We start from the raw sequence: 19,761 nt of genomic DNA, 5'->3' as shown, positions 1-19,761 counted from the left end.
GATGCTACTTGCAAACTAGCCAAGTAATATACTTGCTTACTAGCCTAAAGCCATTTGAGTACTAGAACATTTTCCTATGTAAGAAATGAAAGACTGGCTCAACCAGGATTCCACTCCAAGATATATGTCAGAATGAGCTAAGCCCTAAACAGCTTAAATATCGTAGAGGTACAGCAGTAATGTAAGATGTGTCAAATCCACAACTGTTTGGGTGATAACGCCTGAAAAATATCAAGCAATTGTGTGTGTGACCGTGATTACCATTTGCAGACGTCCGACTACACAATAGTATCACCCATTTGGGTCATTATTTAATTCTGACACTTAATTTACATTTAAAAGCTAAAACTCATTTACATTACAAGCGAGAAGAACATTATAAAATATCAGAGCAGGAATTGTCCTGTTCTTTTTGACTCCAAATGAACCTAAAGTCCTTAATGTATTCTGTCACTGCTACACTGTATTAAACTTCTTCCTCTTTATTAAAATCTTTATTATGATAATTGTCTTCTTTGAAGGTTGGGGAATTGCCTACTTCCATAATAGCATTTTAACTTGATTGCATACAGGCATCGTAGCATTCTGTTATAATTCAGTGTATTTGCCTATCCAATCTATTCAACACAATGTGATTTAATACAATACAATACAATGGAAAAAATTCAATACAGTTATAGTTCGATTTAATTCTTTTGGTTCAGACAGACAGCAAATCATCAATTCTGACTTCTAACGCATGGCCCTTTCACAAACACGCCTTTGTAGTGCAAAAAAAAAAAAAAAAAAAAAATAGACAAAATAAAAGCAGACGTTCTTTTCCAGTTCTGTCTCCTGAAACGTGCAGCTCTACCTCTGCCATGTTAATCTGTATTCTATGTGACTCTTAGGAAACACCTCAGTGTGATACGTTATATTCAAATAGCAGCAGTGGTGCTGAGAAAACGTGCCTCCGAAAGTTTATTAAAGAAAAATCTGGTCACTTTCTAATAAAAGTATAGCTTATCTACTAATAATTATATAGAATTATTTATTTATTTATGCATTTATTCATTCATCTATTTTTTATTTATTTATTCATTCATTCATTTATTTATTTATTTATTTAAATAAATAAATAAAACTACTAGGGTATTAATATATATATATATATATATATATATATATATATATATATATATATATATATATATATATATATATATAGAGAGAGAGAGAGAGAGAGAGAGAGAGAGAGAGAGAGAGACATTTTTTATTCTTCAGTCAAACATGAGTTGCATACTCTTGCTTTTGCTCTCTCTCTCTCTCTCTCTCTCTCTCTCTCTCTCTCTCTCTCTCTCTCTCTCACACTCTCACTCACTCTCTGTTTTGGGGATTAGGAGAAAAAAAACCCTGGGAACCTTGCTATCACCAACGGACTCTGTCAAGTACAGGAGTGAAAAAGCAAAATGGTTCTGCTGCTTCTGAGACATGAAAATTGGGTAATCGCTGAGTAATAGCTAAATTGAGGAACATGAGGGCAATAATTGACGTTTTCCTCCGGAGCTATACAGGAAATGGCCCCGCAGGCAACACAGTGAACTTGACTTCTCTGATGTACATCGTGTTGAAAAGCTGAAAGCTCAAACAAGAGACAATGAACTCATTGGCACCTTAGATTCTTAAACTTGTGATTCCTTTCCACTATAGCATTATGGGGAAACTCCAATATCTGTGCAGTAGGAGTTCAGTTGCAATTGTGAATTCTGTGCGTATATATTTATTCCTAATTTTTGAGCAAGAGCAAAAACACCATCCGCAAAACAATATCCATCAACACAGCACTGGAACGTTGGGTCTCTTTATTGCTTTCCAATCTGCGATTTCTCAATTCGCTTCATTACTATTTCAGAGACACGTTGCGCCACAATCGATGCGTCCCCATTAACGTGATGAACGGCGGCTTTTCAAAAGCTCTTCAGTCGGCGACTGATTAAGTGGCAGGCAGTCAAGGCCGCACTGTGAAGAGCTTCTCGTGAAAGAACCATCTGAGCGATGAATATGCGCTTTATCTGTTCCTGAAATGACGTTTGCCAGCCTTGATATTTGAAGGGGTGTTTAATTCAGCCGTTTCCGGAACATTGGGCGTAAAAGCTGTGATTAATTAATAGTTAGCGATGCAAACAGAAATCATACGCTAAAGGATTTTCAATTAGTGATACAATATGCGTGTGAAATCCACGTGTCTTTTTGTTGTTCAAAGTCATTTCATAGCAAGTGTTAATCTGCTAAGCATATATTATAACCTTGGGTTTTATTGATGAGCACCAGTTTTTTATTTCTGTGGCATATTTTCATTACTTTAATTATATATTATCATCCATATAGTACTATATACATTCATATAAATACAATGGTCAGCTGGTGGTCTAGTGGTTAGGATGCGGCGCTCTCACCGCTGTGGCCCGGGTTCGATCCCCAGTCAGGGAACCAACCCAGCCATTAGGGTTGCACAAACCTTAGTGCCGGTCCCAAGCCCAGATAAATGGGGAGGGTTGCGTTAGAAAGGGCATCCAGCGTAAAAACATGAACAGCCCAAAGTGGTTGATCCGTCTTTTACTACAACACTTACAAATACTATTGTTTTTGTCCTTTTATTGATACCTTTACAAAACAAATTTATTCCTGTCATCACTTACAGTATAGCAGTGATATGCATTCACACTCATCCGTTTTTCCCTTTTTTGCTCTGCGGATTTCTTTTTTTTATATATAATTAGACAAAAAACTAGCTTGTCTGTTACACTAAAAAGTAAAGCCTCATTCCTAAAGACTAGTTTGTGACAGTAAAAAAAAAAAGAAAGTGCTGACATTAAAGACTCCTTCCATAAACCCAAAATAAACATCTGTACACAGTCTTTGTATTAATAATTACACCTTTGCAAGTCCCTTGTTGCTACTGTGGAAATTATACCTTATATAATCTAAGCAAGTAGTTTAGAATGTTATAGAAACGAATCGAATGTCAAAATATGTTTTAAGTGTTACTATATACTAACATAATAATTAAAAATAAAATAAATATCAATATACTCTACAATCACCATAATCTCTTGACTGGCATAGTGAAGAGTTATTGTAAAGTAATACAGTATCATCTGCCAAAAAGAACATTCATTTATATGTTGTGCAGCTGCTAGATGTAATAGCTGTACCATAAATAACAGATGGTGTGAGGGTGAGGGTTGTACAGCTCAAAGTGTGCGAAATCTGTGCTAGAACAGGGAAACGCACCACAACGTGCAGTGCAGGAGACGCAAAGAGACATGACTGAGAAAGACTGCACTATGACAAGGTCAGAATTATATCCGGTCTCCTCTAATGCATCAATCATTCTGACGTCCTCTCGAATTTTAGTGGATGATGTTCGGCTTGTCCAATTATTTTTCCCAGCGTAGAACGGCAGACGCTGATCAACTCAAGGTCACAGTGTTTGGAAAGAGATCATAGGGTATAGTGAGGTGATTTGGAGTTCTTATATATAGTGACGGATAAAGGCGAGAAAGAGAAAGAGGTATACTGTATATCTGCTCTTTTTATGAACTCATAAACTGGTGTATGTGTGTATATTCACACTGAGCAACACTCCGTAATCAAGTAGCAGGAGCACAATGCATAAAATCATGCACACAGGAGTCAAAAGCTGCACTTAAGGTTCGCATCAAAAAGCAGAATTGGGGGGGAGTGTTTGTCGATTGCAGTGGCATAGTTATTAATGTCAAATGATTAGATTTGAGTACTTCAGAATAAGCTCATAAGCTGTGATTTTCACACACAAGTCGTTTACGCAGAATTGCACACAGCAAAACGAAAAACATCCGTCAAGCGGCAGTTGTAAAGGCTTAGTTTTAGTGAGTAAAAGACCAAAGAAAAAAGCCAGGCTAGTTCAAGATGACAGGAAGACAATAGCAAATAAAAAAAATCACTCTATGCATCTGCGCTGAGCAGAAAAACAATGCAAAATACACAACCGCACTGCAGAACTGCACAAGGCTCTACTCCTGACACCTAGGAACTGAGAATGTGAGGCTAAAGTGGATACATGCATCCTGAATATATTGAATATCTATTAACATTTGGCTTTTATTCTACAGGAAATGTGTTTCAAATGCGTTTTTATCAAATGCCTCAGTATGAGTGTTAGTGATGGTAAAATTCACCAATTTGCACTGGTCATTTGGATACAACTTAAAAAAAAAACTATGTATTTATATATAGTTATTAGTTGATTTGCTGTACTTTTATTATTTAAAATGTATGTAGATTTTTCCTCACTTAACTGTTTCTCAGGCGTGTTCTCTCAGCACCACTGCTGCTGTGTGAATATGACGTATCACAGCACTACGGAGACTGTGGTTCAGGGGTCTCAAACTCTAATTGCTGTGATTGACATCTCATTGGAGGACGATTTTTTCATTTAAGCAAAAGTAGAAAGCACAATATTTCTGGAAATGTACTTTATTTGTTAAAATGTTAGCTCTCATTTACTTCAAATTGTATTATTAACATATTTTAGTCACACTTCAAAAATGTGTGTGTGTTTATGTGTATATATGTTTTGAACTGCAGTATCAGCATCTTTTTTGGCTTCATGGAAAAAGCTGGGACGTTCGCGCTCTCTCTGCATCTGAGTGGTTCCTTTTTGTCTCTCGTTTTCCTGGTACTTTCTACAGTTCTCCATGTTTAGTCGAGTAATGATGCTTGAGATTATATTCCTTAAGAACGGCGACTTTTTCTCTGCACATCAGACAGGTAGCATTTCCACTTTCCTTTTCGGGTTTGGAAAGAGACATTTCATATTTTCTTTCGCAGCCAAACAACAACAACAACAAATGAGCCCCAAAACCGAAGTCAAATCTGCATGCGCAGGTTTTTTTTTTTTTTTTACGAGTTCACATTTATTTATTTATTTATTTTAATAGAATCATGCTTTTGTTTCAATTTAATATGAAGGGGTCATTTTGGGGGGGAAGTTTGAGACCACTGCTGTAGTGAGACTCACATAGAATATAGATTAACATGGCAGAGGTAGAGCTGCATCTTTCTGCAGACAGAACAGAAAAAGTATGTAATGGATGTAATGGATGTTATCTTTTTTCATATTTTCTTTTAGTTTTTGCACTAAAAAAGACCTGTTGTAAAAGGGGTCATGCATTAAAAGTCCGAAGGCAAAATGATTTGTCGTTTGTCTGAACCAAAAAAAAAAAGCTAACTATCTGTAACATACTGACTAGCATACAGACTAGCATCGTATTTTTTCCATTGTATCATATTGCATTGAATTGCATCGTTTAGCTGCTTTATATGGGTCTTAAATCATATAATAATATAATATAAATAGTATAAAGACAGAAATAGAAAATCTTCGTATTTCTATTTTAAGGCGTATGTATGAAAAATGTGTGCATCATTATTGTGTAATCTGTTAAAAAGAATCACTTAATCAATTTAAAATAGAGATAGTTACGCTTTTACTAAGAGTTAATTCAATTATTCATTCTTGTCCTGCCTCATTGCTTTTATAATGAGTTACACTTAATGAGGTGGATTCTATAAGCCCCCTATATTTCCCCTACACAACACATAGGGCTAAAAGACCCCATTTATTTAGTTGTTCAACAAGCTTCCACCTGAATGAGCAACAAATCTCCACTGAAAGGATTTTAAATTGTTTTTTTCACACCGAGACATTTATTAAGTACATCTTTTAGATAAGAAAGTACATGTTCATGGTTCTAAAAGTTGGACCAAGAGCCAACAGGAGTCTTTGAAGCAGACTTCTGAGTCTTCTGAGCCACATCTTTGTCAAGGTGGAAATCTGATTCCAAATAATTGCTCTCAAATGATATTGAAATGGAGATTTTTTCGGACAGTCAGTCTTAAAGCCAGCTGGAAGGACCCTCAGGGACAATTAGGCATAGCCAATGGGTCTTTATTATAGCATTATGATATTTATCATTATTTAACATGATTTTCTTTCCATTCGCAACTGGTCTTATGAACAATACCAAGAACCCACCATCCGCTAGGATCTGCTTCCAAAAGCACTAATGTTAAATGAAACGTAAACCCCATATTGTCCTTTCATATGCGTTCCATTACAATGCGTTACTGCAACACTGCCTCACTTTTACATACCCTGCACTAAATGTATAGTTAATGTCTTTATCTTTATTTATTACCTCATCAATTTATTTTCCTAGTTTTTTATAGTATTTTTTATAGCACCAGCACACCATGACAAATTCCTTGTATATGCAATTCACAAAACTTAGCAATAAAGGTGATTCTGATTTTAAAAAATATTCATTAAAAATTTTATTTTTAATGTACCTAAATGGATCTTAGCTGTTTTTTAAGTGTAAACCAGACTTTGATACATTAATACATCTATTTTGTGATTGTGAGAAAATTTTACTTTTTGGTATAAGACACATGAAATGGTTCAAAAACTGCTGACTAGACATTTTACTTTCTCTCCAACTATTTATTTGTTAAACTGTAAAACATCAAACTTTTCATTCACACAAAGAATGAAAGAAAGAAAGAATTGTAAACGCTTAAACGAAGTAGATAAATAAATTAAAAATGAACTATGAGTAAAAAAAACCAAAGAATATCAATATATAGTATAATAAATTAAATAAATGTTAAAGAGGTCATTCTTTTAAACAGTTTTTCATGTACATAAAATGTATCTATAATAATTTATTTATAGTGTACATCTGTACACTATTTTTGGTTTGGCAAAAAAAAAAAACATGGAGGAGGAGGTGGACTTTTGTGCATTGTAAGCCACGCCCCCTGTGCACTTTTAACCAATAAGGTTCTTGATCGTCTTGATTCAGGAAGTTCTTGAGAATTCTGAGGAGTCAGCATGGGTTAGAGGGAGCTAAATCTGTGACTGTCAAGGTGTGAATGCTAATCTAGTGTCTATGTGCACTTTTCCAGGGTGTTATAACCCTTAATCCTGACTTCTGTAGTGTGCCTATATAGGGAGCAGGATCTGTTTGTGACCTGACCACAAGCCTGTGTGTAGGACAGACTGCTGAACTGGTGTGTGCTGCAATGTAAGTTCGGTTTCTGAGAATGGGTCTGTATTGCTTTTATAAGTTGGTCTGAAGTTTGCTGTAATGGCAAGGGGGGGGATTACAGACTCCAAACTAAGCTTTCTGGGCAAAGTCTAAACTCATTTGGGCTCGCGCGCGCTTTAATATTGCTGTCGAAGCCGTGCTACCGTCCGGTTTATTTGCCCAATAAACCCACAGGTTGGAAAAAGAGATCGGAGTGCAAGCCTGGGCATTAGTGCAAATTGGAGTGATGGGGCTTTTATGGTCGATATTCAGACCGGCACGTGCTTGTGTGCCCCATTCGGCTTGTTAAGCCTGGGGCCAATTATAATAACCCTGACTGTATTTGCGCGCGAGCGCCCTTTCATGCAGAAATCTGCTATTATTGCACATATATATTAAGTCTTCTTCCTAGAGTATTCACACGAAAAGTAAAAGCACACAGCCGTCTTTTGAGAAGGCTTTCAAGAGAAGAAATTTTCTGGTGAAAATCAAAAAATGGGCGAATATAATGATTTCCAAATAATGTCTGCACCTTGCAGTTAAAGTCTCCTTGACATCAGAGTTGGTGTTTTTAAAGTTTCTGTACCCACGTGCAAAATCAAAGCATGGATTTGCATGATTCATCCTGTATTCCTCCAGCAAACATCCAATCAGAGGCTCCCTAGAAAGTGTATGTTCCCCCCAGGAGCCTATTATCAAACTGGGTGGGACAAATTTCTCAAATTTTAGTAGCTACGTAGCATCAATTTTGGTTTTTGTTTGTTCTCTTAGACCAGCGATCCCCAACCATGCACCAAATTCATGCACTTTGATTTTTCTATAGTCAGTGAAGGTGTCGCATGCATAACTAACCACAGTAACCTGTGTTGCTATTATGTTCAATTTCAGCTTTATTTCTATATCACTTTTAAAAACAGACATCAGCTTTAAACAGAGAGATGTTACAAAGTTTGAATGTTTAGTGCATAAAATTGTTCATTACAATTTTATTCCTAATGTGCGAGCCAGTGGTGACTGCGTCGAGGGAAAACTTGTATCTTTCCATTGATTATGAATGTGCATCCATTACAGTTCCATCATCGTTAAGGTCCATTGTTTATAAATAGGTGCGTCCGTGCACAATTGTTCATGCAATCTACAGTCCTCGTTTTGGGTCCTCTTGCAGCAGATCCAAAATGAAGAAAGGGGCTGCTACAGAGGTTCCTGGTACCTCAGGAGTGCTCTATGTATTCATACAGGTATAATGTATATAAATACATACAGTATGTGTTCATATGTTATATGTTCGAGTCAAACCAAAAGTAAATTTTACAGGTTGCTAGTGTGGCTAATGTGTCCGATAATCGGCGGACATGTCGCGGGCCAATCCAGAGATCTTGAATCAAGATGGCAGACAAATGTTAGTGCGTGCATGTGGTGAATTTTTTTGTGAATGGAGGCGTAGAACCAGCAGATGTCTACAAAAAACGTCAGTTTGGTGAGGACGATGGTCGTATGTCTGTCAGTGACAATCCCGGGCCGTAGTGGTTTCCTGATGACGAAGTGAAGCATGCCGTCTTTGGATGGTTCATGCAAATCTTTCAATGGCGAATTTTTCCAGGTGTTTTTGCACTTTTTTGTTTTCTAAACACACAAAGTCCTGGTTTGACTTGTACGCCCCTCATAAGTGCAAGCTAAATTTATTGATGCATAGAAATGTTGAGAAATAAATGTCAATGTTTTTATTCCTTCTGTGCGGTCGGTACTAAATGATCCACAGCCTGGTACCGGTTGTGGCCCCGTGATCAAGGGCCCTTGTTTTTAGACTATGGTGTTATCATGCTTGTTCGAGAAAGATGGTCGCATTGTTTTTCACAAATTCTTGATATTGGCTCAAAAGTGTGCATTTATTAGAGACTGAACAGAGTGCTGAGTTGTGTAATGTGTGTATGAAATAATAAGAGTGAGCAATTGGACCATTTCTAAACAAAAACAGGTTGAGTTGTGTGAGAAGAGAAAGAAAAACGAAAGATCCAGTTTCTTGATCGCGTTTTAATCTTTAACATCAGTCTTGATGTTTGTCCCTCCTGCTATCGCAAACTAACGCTTTCTATCACTCGCATTTCCATACAGAAATGTAAAATAAGCTTCTGTGGGAAGGTAAGGAACGAGTCGCAGGACGGTACCGGTCCAAGGCACGGCGGAACAAATCTCATTGCGGACGCTAATTGTGAGTGGGCTGCTAATTTTTTCGAAACTTGAATACCGGCGTCCCATTTTTCACACGCCTCATTCCGGCTGAACTCGTCCGTCCTGTGCTTCTCACATCCTCCTCCGCTTTAGCGCGAGCACCGAGCGGTGTGGAATGCTCAGTGGACTCATTAACCCAACAAGCCTCACAAGTCGTGTTTAAAAATGATGGATTGGTATATTTTTTGTCAGTCGTGCATCAGCAGATGGTGAAAATGAAATGTAGTCTTGCGTCTGGATTCAGTTTTAATTCTCACTAGGGGCTGAAGATTCACTGATTTAATTCGGTGCATGGATGTGCTAATAAAAACGCAATACCGCGATTTGAAACAACATTAATCAGGTGGAATCCAAACCTGTTCGTGTATCAAATCTGACACACGATTGTTCCTGGTGTTTGTTATTTAGAAACATTAGCGCACAAATTTGCTTCAGCATGTTCCTGTTCTTGCTTTTCTCCATTTTATTTCCTCAGAGAAGTAGGTGCGTCCTCTGTGGCAGTTCCAGTAAAGTGGGCGTGGCCTCTGTCTTAGTAAAATGGGTGTGGTCTCTGCCAGTTCCAGAGATAGGTGTGTGATAGGTGTGTGACCTCTGGGTCAATCCATTTGACGGTGTGGCCTGTGTGTCAATTTAAATAAAGGAGGTGTGGTCTGTCATATCCAACAAGGGAGGTGTGGCCTGTGTGTCATTGCTAATAAAGTAGGTGTGGCCTTTGGCAGTCTTAAAGTGGGTGTGGTTTGTCAGTTCCAGAAAAATAGGTGTGACCTTTGTGTCAATTCAAAAGAATGTGTGACCCCTGTGGGTCTGTTCCTATGAAGGAGGTGTGGCATCTGTGCCTGCTCCTGTAAAGTGGGTGTGGCATCTGTGTTGCTCATTGTAGGAGGCATGGCCTCTGTCAGTCTCAGTAAAGTGGGTGTGGCCTTTGAGATCAGTTCCAGTTAAATAGGTGTGACCTGTGTCAATCCAACTGAAGGTCCACACTGAAGGACTGTGTGTCAGTCTCGATAAAGTGGGTGTGGTCTCTCAGTTCTAAGTAAAGGTGGTGTGACCTGCCTGTGGGTGTGGCCTCTGTATATGGCCCAGAGAAGTAGGCATGGTCCCTGTGTTTGTCTCATTGAAGGAGGCGTGGCCTCTGTGTCGGTTCGACTGAAGGTTATGGTCTGTGTCTCTGTCCCATTAGAGGAGGTGTGGAATCTATCAGTTTCAATAAAGCACATGTGACCCTTGTATCAGTCGTGGTAACGGTGGTGTGTTTCACAGGCACACATTATTAAAACAGTTTTAAATTGTATTACAGTATGTCTTTGATTTATAAATGTATATTTTTATGAATAAAATTTCTGCTAGCATTTATTGAAAAGCAAAAGCTTGGGGGGGGGGGGGATCAGGTTTTGTAGAAATATCTAAATTTTTGGAGGTCCTTTTATAAATCGGTTATTCTTTAAAACATAGAGATGTTGCAGTGAATTTTTCTGAGTAAAGGAGCAATTTACAGTGTTTCTGATTTAAGATTTCACAGTTCCACCCCTTTACCCTTAAAAACCAATTAATGAAGCAGACTGAAGAATGCCAGAGATGGTGAAGGTCTAAACTACAGACTGTTCTTTTAAAATGTCATTTTTTTTTTTTATTTAGTTTCAAGGGAATTATTTTTTTTTCTTGTTTCTTGTAGGGGAGACCTGCTGTTGTGGGTATTGGCCTTCTTGCTGGTGCTCTTCTGCTTCTTAGATGTGTGGTATTACCTTCGCCTGGTGGCTGTGTTACTCCGAGCCTGGTTTCTCTCTCCGGTGTTCGACATCACAGCAGAGCAGTCTGTCGGAGGCCACGTCCTTCTCCACGACATCGACATGTGCCACATGAACAACGCGCGCTACCTGCGCGAATGCGACTTCGCTCGCATTTCCCTGTACTCCCGCAACGGCGTTCTGAAGGCTGTAAGGGCCCTCGGGGGCACCATGGTGGTGGGTGCGACCACCGTGCGCTACAGGCGGCCCCTGTGCGTGGGGGAAAAGTTTCAGCTGCGCACTCGGATCGTCACTTGGGACGAGAAGGCATTCTATCTTGAGCAGCGCTTCGTGTCTAGTAAGGATGGAATGGTGGCTGCAGTCATGTTCTGCAAACAGAACGTGCTGCGTTCCAGTCCTGATAAAATCCTTCAACACCTGTGCAAGAGGAAGGTGGGTAATGTGGAGACATGAAGAGAAGGAAACGAGAGAATGGAAATGTTGACAGAAAAGAAAAATGTGAAGGAGGGGACAATAAAACAATCTTCTCCACCTTCATCCTCATTGTAATCTCACACATTATTTGTGTGTAAATTAGCAGCAAGCTTTACACACTGGAGCGATGATCCTTAACATGACAAAGAAATATCTGGTAGCGTTATTGCAAAAGTAAATGCACCAGACTCTAACTTCCTGATCGTAGCTTCTGATTTCTTCAACAGGTTGAGGTTCCTGATTTTCCTGAAGAGCTGCAGCACTGGATCAGCTTCATAACAGCCAGTAGTCAGGCTTTAAAGGCTGAGAGCAGACTAGAGAAGAAAAGTGACTGAGGATCAGCATTGAGATCTTTAGCAGACACGTAAACGTTTACCTGCTGGACGTGAAATTCTGATCAATATATACGAAACGTGTTTGTGAATGTTAAATGTAATTCAGTGGATCATTTACATGAATCACACTGACGGGATATCGGATTCATTTTTGTCCATTTCTGTTTACCACATATGTTTAATATGTGGACGCCTTTATGTATTTCTATATATTTTTTTGTTTGTTTAGTAAATATTTCTAGATTAATTTGATTAAAACGTTTCGGTTAATTATTGGCGCATTAAAATAGCGGTCGTGCATGAACGATTTGTTCGAGTTTTTAATGTGACTTAGACGAACGAGTCGACTCGGAGTGATCCGTTTATTTTTTACTGGACGCGCACGAAAAAAGCGTCGCAAAAACTCCGTAGGTTATGTGCAGGAAACCGAATCGAGTAGTTTATCTCTTGATTCTTAGTCAGAGTCGTTCTTTCTTTTATCACGTGACTCCCATTTACGCTACACAAAGCAATAAATAAATAATAATAATAAAGATTTTTGTCGTTATTGTTACAATAGTTTTTGGAGTCTCATGACAAAAGAACTAGCGATATGGACCATAAGATATGAGGTGAAGCTACTCATTTAGTTTTTGATCATTTGTCAGCTGCGTTGTCATGTTTTCATTATTGGAAGTATAGTTCAAAGGTTGTGTATGTAGATTTTGGATATCTGGTAAATAAAAATGTAACATTAGAATTTTTTAGCAAAGAAACGAAAAAAGGGAAATTCGTTCATTTTGATGACCGAGATTCAAAGAACCGAGTCACTAAAATGGTTCGATTTTTCCATCACTAGCATTGTACTGATTAAAACCTGTAAAAAAAAAAACAATAAAAAAAAAGTGGGGGGTGGGACTTTCAAGGCTGAATAAGAATGTTGGGAGTTCATTGGTGGGTTTGTAGTTCACGTGACGCGCCGGTTATCCAATCGCGAGCAAACGCGGAAGTGTCACCGTTCTGCAGCCGGCGTTTCATTAGCGTGAGTACATCAAAATGTTCTCCTATAACCACGATTTATTGCGAAATAATTCAGATGGAGTTTAGTTTGAGCAATTTGAAGAAATATTTATATATATATATTTATATATAATATATATATTTTATCGCTGTGTAGGGTATACAGTTGAATAGTGTTAGCTTTCATCAGAATGCACGAGCTGTTTGACTAGCATGGACTTTCTCTCCTACTGCATCCTGATGCCGCATGTCCAATAGAAATGTTATTTGTTTAAACAAAAAAAAAGGAAATGTCATTAAAATACGCTTTTACGGTTATATTGAACGGTTTTGCTCTGTAGGAATTAGTGTGCTGTTTGGGGAAGAAATAAATCCTGACCTTAAACTCTTTAGCTACGTATAAAGATTTGTTTATGAATGATCCTGCTAGTCAAGAAGGTTTATCAAGGGAAGAATGGAAAGAAAGACCTTCTCATATGTGATTGAGAGGAAGAGGTACAACAGATGGTTTTTTTTCAATCAGCAAAACCTGAAAAGAAAATGGCCATAGATGTGAGAATATAGTGGTGTAGATCATTTATACTATAAACTAATTCACTATACAAACCAGGGTATTTTCATATTTCACAAATGTCATAATTTAAAAATGTGTATTTCCTGCTCTTCTCTCTCTGAGATAAAAGTACCTGATTGATTGTACGTTTCTTTGTTGCTCCTCTGATGTTATTAACATGTGTCCCTTTAGTACATGGTGAACCCAGAGTGAGTGTTTAGAGTCAGCACTGAAAGCAGCACCAGGAGTCATCATGCTGACCAAATGACTTAAAGGCTACACAATGTTCCTGTTTTATTCTGAAAAGGACTTGTAGACTAAAAAATGTCCTCTTGATGGTACCAATCAGGTGACAAGGAGAGGTACAACTTGTTCCCCATGTTTTTATATCATGTGTGTTGAAAAAAAAAACACCATCAACAGCAGACTTTCTCATAGGGGTGGGTGTTGTGTTGTGTAAATATCACATGACTTACAGATATTTTGTACAACCGAGATGATATTTATGAAGGTTTCATATGCAGGTGGTGGGAAGCTGGGACTCGAGGTGGAGTTTTGAATGTCTTTCTTCACACATTCACCTGCTTCATGAATATGCAAACTTCTAGTAATAATGCATGAAGATGTGGAGTGGCTGATCTATAAAAGAACTGACAGGAGTATCTATCTATCTATCTATAAATATGTATCTAGCTAGCTAGCAAACTAGCTTACTATTCATCTATCTATCAATGAAGATGTGAAGGGGTGTTGGGGCTGATCTATAAAAGAATTGACAGGAGCATCAATCTATCTCTCTCTCATTTCCCATATAATTTATATTAGTAACAAATCCTTTTTATTAAGTTCATTTTACATTAATATTTAGACTTAAAACACACGAATAAATAAGTCATAATTTTAATATATGTAATATTGGAAAGCTATATATAGTTGTTGGGTTTTTTTTTTTAATCACGTGACTCCTATATATATACGACTTGCACTTCTCGGGAAACAGAATTGAGTTCATCTCACGAGTCCTCTGGTTCCGAGTCGTTCGTCCTTTTGTCACGTGACTCCCATTGACGCTATGAAGGCGATTAAATGGAGGAAATGGGGTTATTAACTCGTTCATTTTGATGAACGTGATTGAAAGAACCAAGTCAGTAAATGATCCGATCTTCCGATCACTAGTCAGCTGCGGTGAGAAGCTCAGGAGATCACAATAAGCAATGTGCTTTAGGATTGGCTAGGAGGAGGTTATCATTGAGTAAAAGACAGGAGGTGGAGCTGGAGGTAGCAGAGCTGAAGATGTTGAGGTTTTTGTTGGGAGTGACGACGATGGACAGGATTAGAAACGAGTTTATTAGAGGAACAGCGCATGTAGGACTTTTTGGAGACAAGGTGAGAGAAGCGAGATTGAGATGGTTTGGACATGTGCTTCTGGAGCCACCAGGAAGGAGGGAAACCAAGGAGGAGGTTTATGGATGTGGTGAGGGAAGACACGCAGGTAGCTGGTTTAAAAGAGACAAATGTAGAGGACAGGGGTGTATGGAGACGGCTGATGCGCTGTAGCGACCCCTAATGGGAGAAGCCGGAAGAAGATGAATTACCAGGCCATGCAAGTGTGCATGACGCACTTTAACCTCCAACGTTACCATAGCAACGAACCAAACAGGGTGTTTTTGACAGCGTTTGACACTCCAGTCTTATTAAACACAAGATCAGGCGCATAGTATGAACACATTTTTTTCACAAAGTAAGTAATTGTAGACTATCATTAATCTTTGAAACCTCTTTCTCTGTCTCAACCAGATAATAAATGGCTGGATTTGGTACTTCAGGCACGTGTAGTATTCTGATTTAAGCTCCGGTTATTCCACGTTATCAAATATATATTATATCTTTTTTGCTTTTATAAATATCTTCACTGTTCTGTTTTAGGTAAACCTAAAAAGTACGTGTTACTTATTTTGTTTTAACAAGTTGGTGCTTTAAAAATGGCGTTCACAACCACACACACACACACACACACGTGTGCATCAGTGAGCCCCGGCCGTCCATGACCCTGTCACCAGTTCACCACTGTTCCGTTTTTGGACCACCTTTGATAGACCAGGAACACCCCACAACAGTTGCAGTTTTGGAGATGCACTGAACCTGTCATCTAGCATCACAATTTGGCTCTTATCAAACTCGCTCTAATCCTTATGCTTGCCCATTTTTTCTGCTTCCAACACGTCAACTTTGAGGACAGAATGTTCACTTGCTGCCTAATAAATAAATCCCACCCACTAAGAGGTGCCATGATGAAGAGATCAATGTTATTCACTTCACCAGTCATAATGTAATGCCTGATCGGTGTGTGTGTGTGTGTGTGTGTGTGTGTGTATAGGTACATATATATTAGGGTACATAAGGTGTTTTGCCTAAATCTTTTATGTTCAGGTTTCAGTGTCTGATTTGAGAGTCCGCTGATTAACTCAATGCCGTGCTCAATTTCAGAGACATGATGCTGTGGGTTCTGTCCGGCTTGCTGGTTCTCTTTAGTACCGTTGACGTGTGGTACTTTGTGCGCGGAGCCTGGGCGGTCCTGAAGTACCTGTTTCAGGACCCTGTCCGAGACGTTCTGGCCGAGCAGGTGGTCCACGGCCGAGTTCTCCCTCACGACATCGATTACATGGGCCACATGAACAACGCTCGCTACCTGAGAGAATGCGACTTCGCCAGGCTCTCGTATTACACACGCACCGGCATGTTCAAGGCCTCCCACATGCTCGGGGCACGGATGGTGGTCGGAGCCTCGACCATCCGCTACCGTCGCTCGCTCGGACTCGGCGAAGCGTTCGAGCTGCGTAGCCGCATCGTGGCCTGGGACGAGAAGTCATTCTTCGTTGAGCAGCGTTTCGTCTCCAAAACCGACGGCTTCATCTCTGCTGTCATACTGTGCAGGCAGAACGTTCTTCATAGCACTCCTGATCAGATTCTGCAGCAAATGTGCAAGAGAAAGGTAGATTCACTTTAAATTTATGACACCTTTATTTTACTTATTTCATTCGTACAACTGAGCAGCTATGGGGTTAAGGGGGGCTCAGGGGGTGATTGGGATTTGAGCTCATGACCTTTAGAGCCAAAGCCCAATGACTTAACCACTATGCTACTATCACCCCACAAAAGCAACAAATCAATACGGGATGGGGAAAAAAAAAAACAACCTACAAAGATTTATATATAAAATAAAAACTTTAGTAGAGGCTGAGAAATAATTCCCACCCAAATTCTTTCCTTAAATTCCACCATAATACGTTTTGTCATTTTTTTTCATGTACTAATATTTTTAAAATGCTCTGATATACATGTATGTTACAAATGTTATTGTATTTAATTGTTTAACACACATTTTTGACATTTTGATAGTTATATTCTTCCACAAATTCCCTTTTATTTTATAGTTACAATTTACGGACAAAAGTCAAATGTCACTTTCAAGCCAAAGGTGTTTGGTTTTTTTCCGCACGTGCCTAGCTTAGCGTTGCATTTGTCTGTCTGTCTTTAGGTGGATTGTCCTGATGTCCCCGAGGACCTTCAGCACTGGATCAATTTCATCTCTGCTAACAGTCAGGCACTGAGAGCCGAATGCGGCTTAGACGAGAAGACCAAGTAACGGGTCGCGGCCCGTTTGTGATTTATTAGTCTCAGCACTTTTTCTTTACGATACTTATTTTAGGTTAGTATGTTAATCGGCGGAAAAAGGAAATCATGAAAAGGGAATTACGGAGACCAGGGATGCATCGGAACTGGGTATAGGGGCTGATCTCATGGGCATTTGCTCATATGTTAAAATAAATGCTCATATACACAAGGCCTAGTATTACATTATCATATGAATAAACAGACAACAAGAAAAAACAGCCACAGTCATTTTAATGTGAAAAAACATCAAGATATGCCACAACAGCATTTTTAATGATACAAGTAACCTGATATATCACTGTAATTAAACAGTAAATGTAATGGAGAGCACGAGGGTGAAACTCCTGAGTACACCAGTCGTATCAGTGGACATGCTCATTAAATTGAGCGCACGTAAACATATAGCGTAAACAGCAACTGTCAGACATGTGAACAGTTCAGTTGTGCGAGCACTGAGCACCGAGGTCGAAACTCAAGTAATGGCATCCTGCGCTCATTTACAATGGCACTGTTCTGTTTTGTTTTTTTACTTTATAACCTATTACACATGGCACTGATGGGATATGGCAGCTACCAGTTTAAACACAGCTACAGTGTGTCAAAAGTGTTTTTTTGAGACATGTGCATGTTCCTTTTGTTTCAATCAGTAGAAAGTAAAAACACAAGAACTGGACTATGAATGACTGAAGGAAAACTCTGTGAACAGATGAGACCAAATTGGGGAATTGATCTCTAATAGGAGAACTGATGTAAGACTGTGAACTAGCAGACTGCCTCACCCCCGCAGCCAAACGTCGAGGTGGAAGCTTAATGGTTTGGGGTTGTTTTGGAGGCTTATCCGGGTGGAAGGAACCAACATGGCAACCATTCCATACTTCAGCACCATGCAATTCCGTCTGGACTGCAGCCGAAGCGTACGTTGTCCAAGCTCTTCAAGCGTTATTTATAGACAAAAGAGTATCTTTAGTGTTATCCTGATAGAATGACCTGCCCGGTCACCGCACCTAAATCCTGTTGAGCTGCTCTGGGATGAACTGGATTAAAGAAATCTCCAACTAGTGAAGAAGTTTTATAAGAGGCATGGCAAAGTATTTCTGATAAATGTCCGGATGCCCCGAGTGTGTTAAAAAGCTGTATTCATGCGAAGGAAGGATTTTTCGATTAAAATAAAATTTAACATCTGTATATTTATATATTTGATTGGGCAAAGCTAATCTTCTACCATTCCATGATCTGGTTTGTTGCATAGAAGCAAAAGGAACATGCACGCCTCTCTCAAAAAACATAAAAGACTAGGTATCTCCACACTTTTGACAAGGCTCTGTTTATAAATAGTTATATTTTACACAGAGTGCCGATAAAAGCTATCGATCATCCCCAATAGACACGTTAAAGATTTCTACCTGTTATTCATTGTACCGAAGTCCTAAGAGGCCATGCCTTTTTTTTTTTTCCTTTCGTGTTTTTCCGCGTGATCGCCACTTAATTTTCTCGCGATCTCGACAACAAAAGTCGTGGACGAGCTCGCCGCCACAAACAGAACATAAAAAGTATTACGAGAAAATTGTTTGTCGTCAAGATCACGAGATATGTCGTAACAAGAAAACAACTTTTGTTAAGATATACATTCGTTCGTCCCGCAGTGGGGAAATTTCCGTGTTACAGCAGCAAAAAGGTGCATGTCGAGATTACGAGAAAATCAAGTCGTATAATAAAAAAAGAACAAGTCGAGATCAGGAGAAAACAAGAAAGAAAATATATTATAATGCATAGCCTAAGTAGGATTGGGCATTATTCCACTACATATAAGGAAATATAGTGATGTACTTGGCTGTTTATAAATCAAAATAAGTGCGTTTTTTGGTACTGTATTTGACACTGTTTATCTTTTTGCTGAAAAGGTAACGATTTGATGTTAGCACTTACTACAACACTGAAACGGCACCATGTATCGGGTCCAATTTTTTTTTTTGGGGGGGTCAAGTTCTGTATAATTAGACGATCCCAAGTTTGAAAAAGATGTATTTATAATCGCCATTGGCTGCTGGTATAAAACCTGTCAGTCTGACTGTATTGTTTGTTTACTTTTTTTGGGGGGAAAAGAAAATTTTAATGTTCTATTTATTTTAAATTATTGGAGAGAATGCACTGAAATGCGGTTAGACAAGACGTTAGCATGTTTTTAGCTTTAACGCGCACTATTATTTGACGCAAATGAGACGACGAACAGAGTTTTGCATTGTGAAATAAATGTTTGTGATGAGCTTAATAAAGATAATAGGACTTATTTTATGATTGTTTCACACTGTTCGCTTATTGTATTTCTTTTTGGGGTATAAAATATCATTATGGACCTGAAATGTAATTTCAATGTTAATGTAGCAAAGCACGCACAGCTCAATAAACATGTACTACACGATTATAAATCTGGTCTCTCTGAAATCCAATTGTCTTATTATAGATAGATAGATAGATAGATAGATAGATAGATAGATAGATAGATAGATAGATAGATAGATAGATAGATAGATAGATAGATAGATAGATAGATAGATAGTTTCCTATATAGATACATATTCATAGATAGATAGATAGATAGATAGATAGATAGATAGATAGATAGATAGATAGATAGATAG

General features: G+C 38.6%; 2 protein-coding genes and 1 long non-coding RNA gene across 6 annotated transcripts in view; 2 read left to right on the top strand and 1 right to left on the bottom strand.

The window, feature by feature from the left end:
• LOC310717408 overlaps window positions 1-19,761 on the bottom strand; it is a 216,760-nt gene that overhangs the window by 132,921 nt on the left and 64,078 nt on the right. The gene's annotated exons all lie outside the window — the stretch shown is intronic.
• Window positions 6,898-13,286, top strand: them6 (thioesterase superfamily member 6). The gene is made up of 4 exons (XM_083525342.1): window positions 6,898-6,945; window positions 7,023-7,109; window positions 11,014-11,518; window positions 11,788-13,286. Coding segments are annotated over exons 2-4 (615 nt in total). The 5' UTR covers window positions 6,898-6,945; window positions 7,023-7,107; the 3' UTR covers window positions 11,896-13,286.
• On the top strand, window positions 12,785-19,548 carry LOC310717397 (protein THEM6). 4 transcript variants are annotated; one of them, XM_083525344.1, is made up of 4 exons: window positions 12,853-12,916; window positions 13,640-13,809; window positions 15,935-16,439; window positions 16,986-19,548. In XM_083525344.1, the coding sequence occupies exons 3-4, from the start codon at window positions 15,939-15,941 to the stop codon at window positions 17,091-17,093; spliced, it is 609 nt and encodes a 202-aa protein (XP_083381470.1). In that variant the 5' UTR covers window positions 12,853-12,916; window positions 13,640-13,809; window positions 15,935-15,938; the 3' UTR covers window positions 17,094-19,548. The 4 variants fall into 4 exon arrangements, with proteins under 4 accessions (XP_083381469.1, XP_083381470.1, XP_083381472.1 ...); XM_083525346.1 differs by lacking the exons at window positions 12,853-12,916; window positions 13,640-13,809 and adding exons at window positions 13,921-14,379; window positions 14,834-15,188; XM_083525343.1 differs by lacking the exon at window positions 13,640-13,809 and having other exon boundaries at window positions 12,785-12,916.

The sequence above is a fragment of the Silurus aristotelis genome, assembly GCF_946808225.1.
Source record: "Silurus aristotelis genome assembly, chromosome: 22".
Lineage (NCBI taxonomy): Eukaryota > Metazoa > Chordata > Actinopteri > Siluriformes > Siluridae > Silurus > Silurus aristotelis.
Note: the sequence above shows the minus strand (reverse complement) of the source record. Positions and strands in the feature narration are given on the sequence as shown.

Coding starts and splice junctions, on each gene's coding strand:
- them6 (XM_083525342.1), top strand. Junction 11,519..11,787: donor AACACCTGTGCAAGAGGAAG/GTGGGTAATGTG, acceptor TTTCTTCAACAG/GTTGAGGTTCCTGATTTTCC.
- LOC310717397 (XM_083525343.1), top strand. CDS start 15,939: ATGATGCTGTGGGTTCTGTCCGGCTTGCTGGTTCTCTTTAGTACCGTT. Junction 16,440..16,985: donor AGCAAATGTGCAAGAGAAAG/GTAGATTCACTT, acceptor GTCTGTCTTTAG/GTGGATTGTCCTGATGTCCC.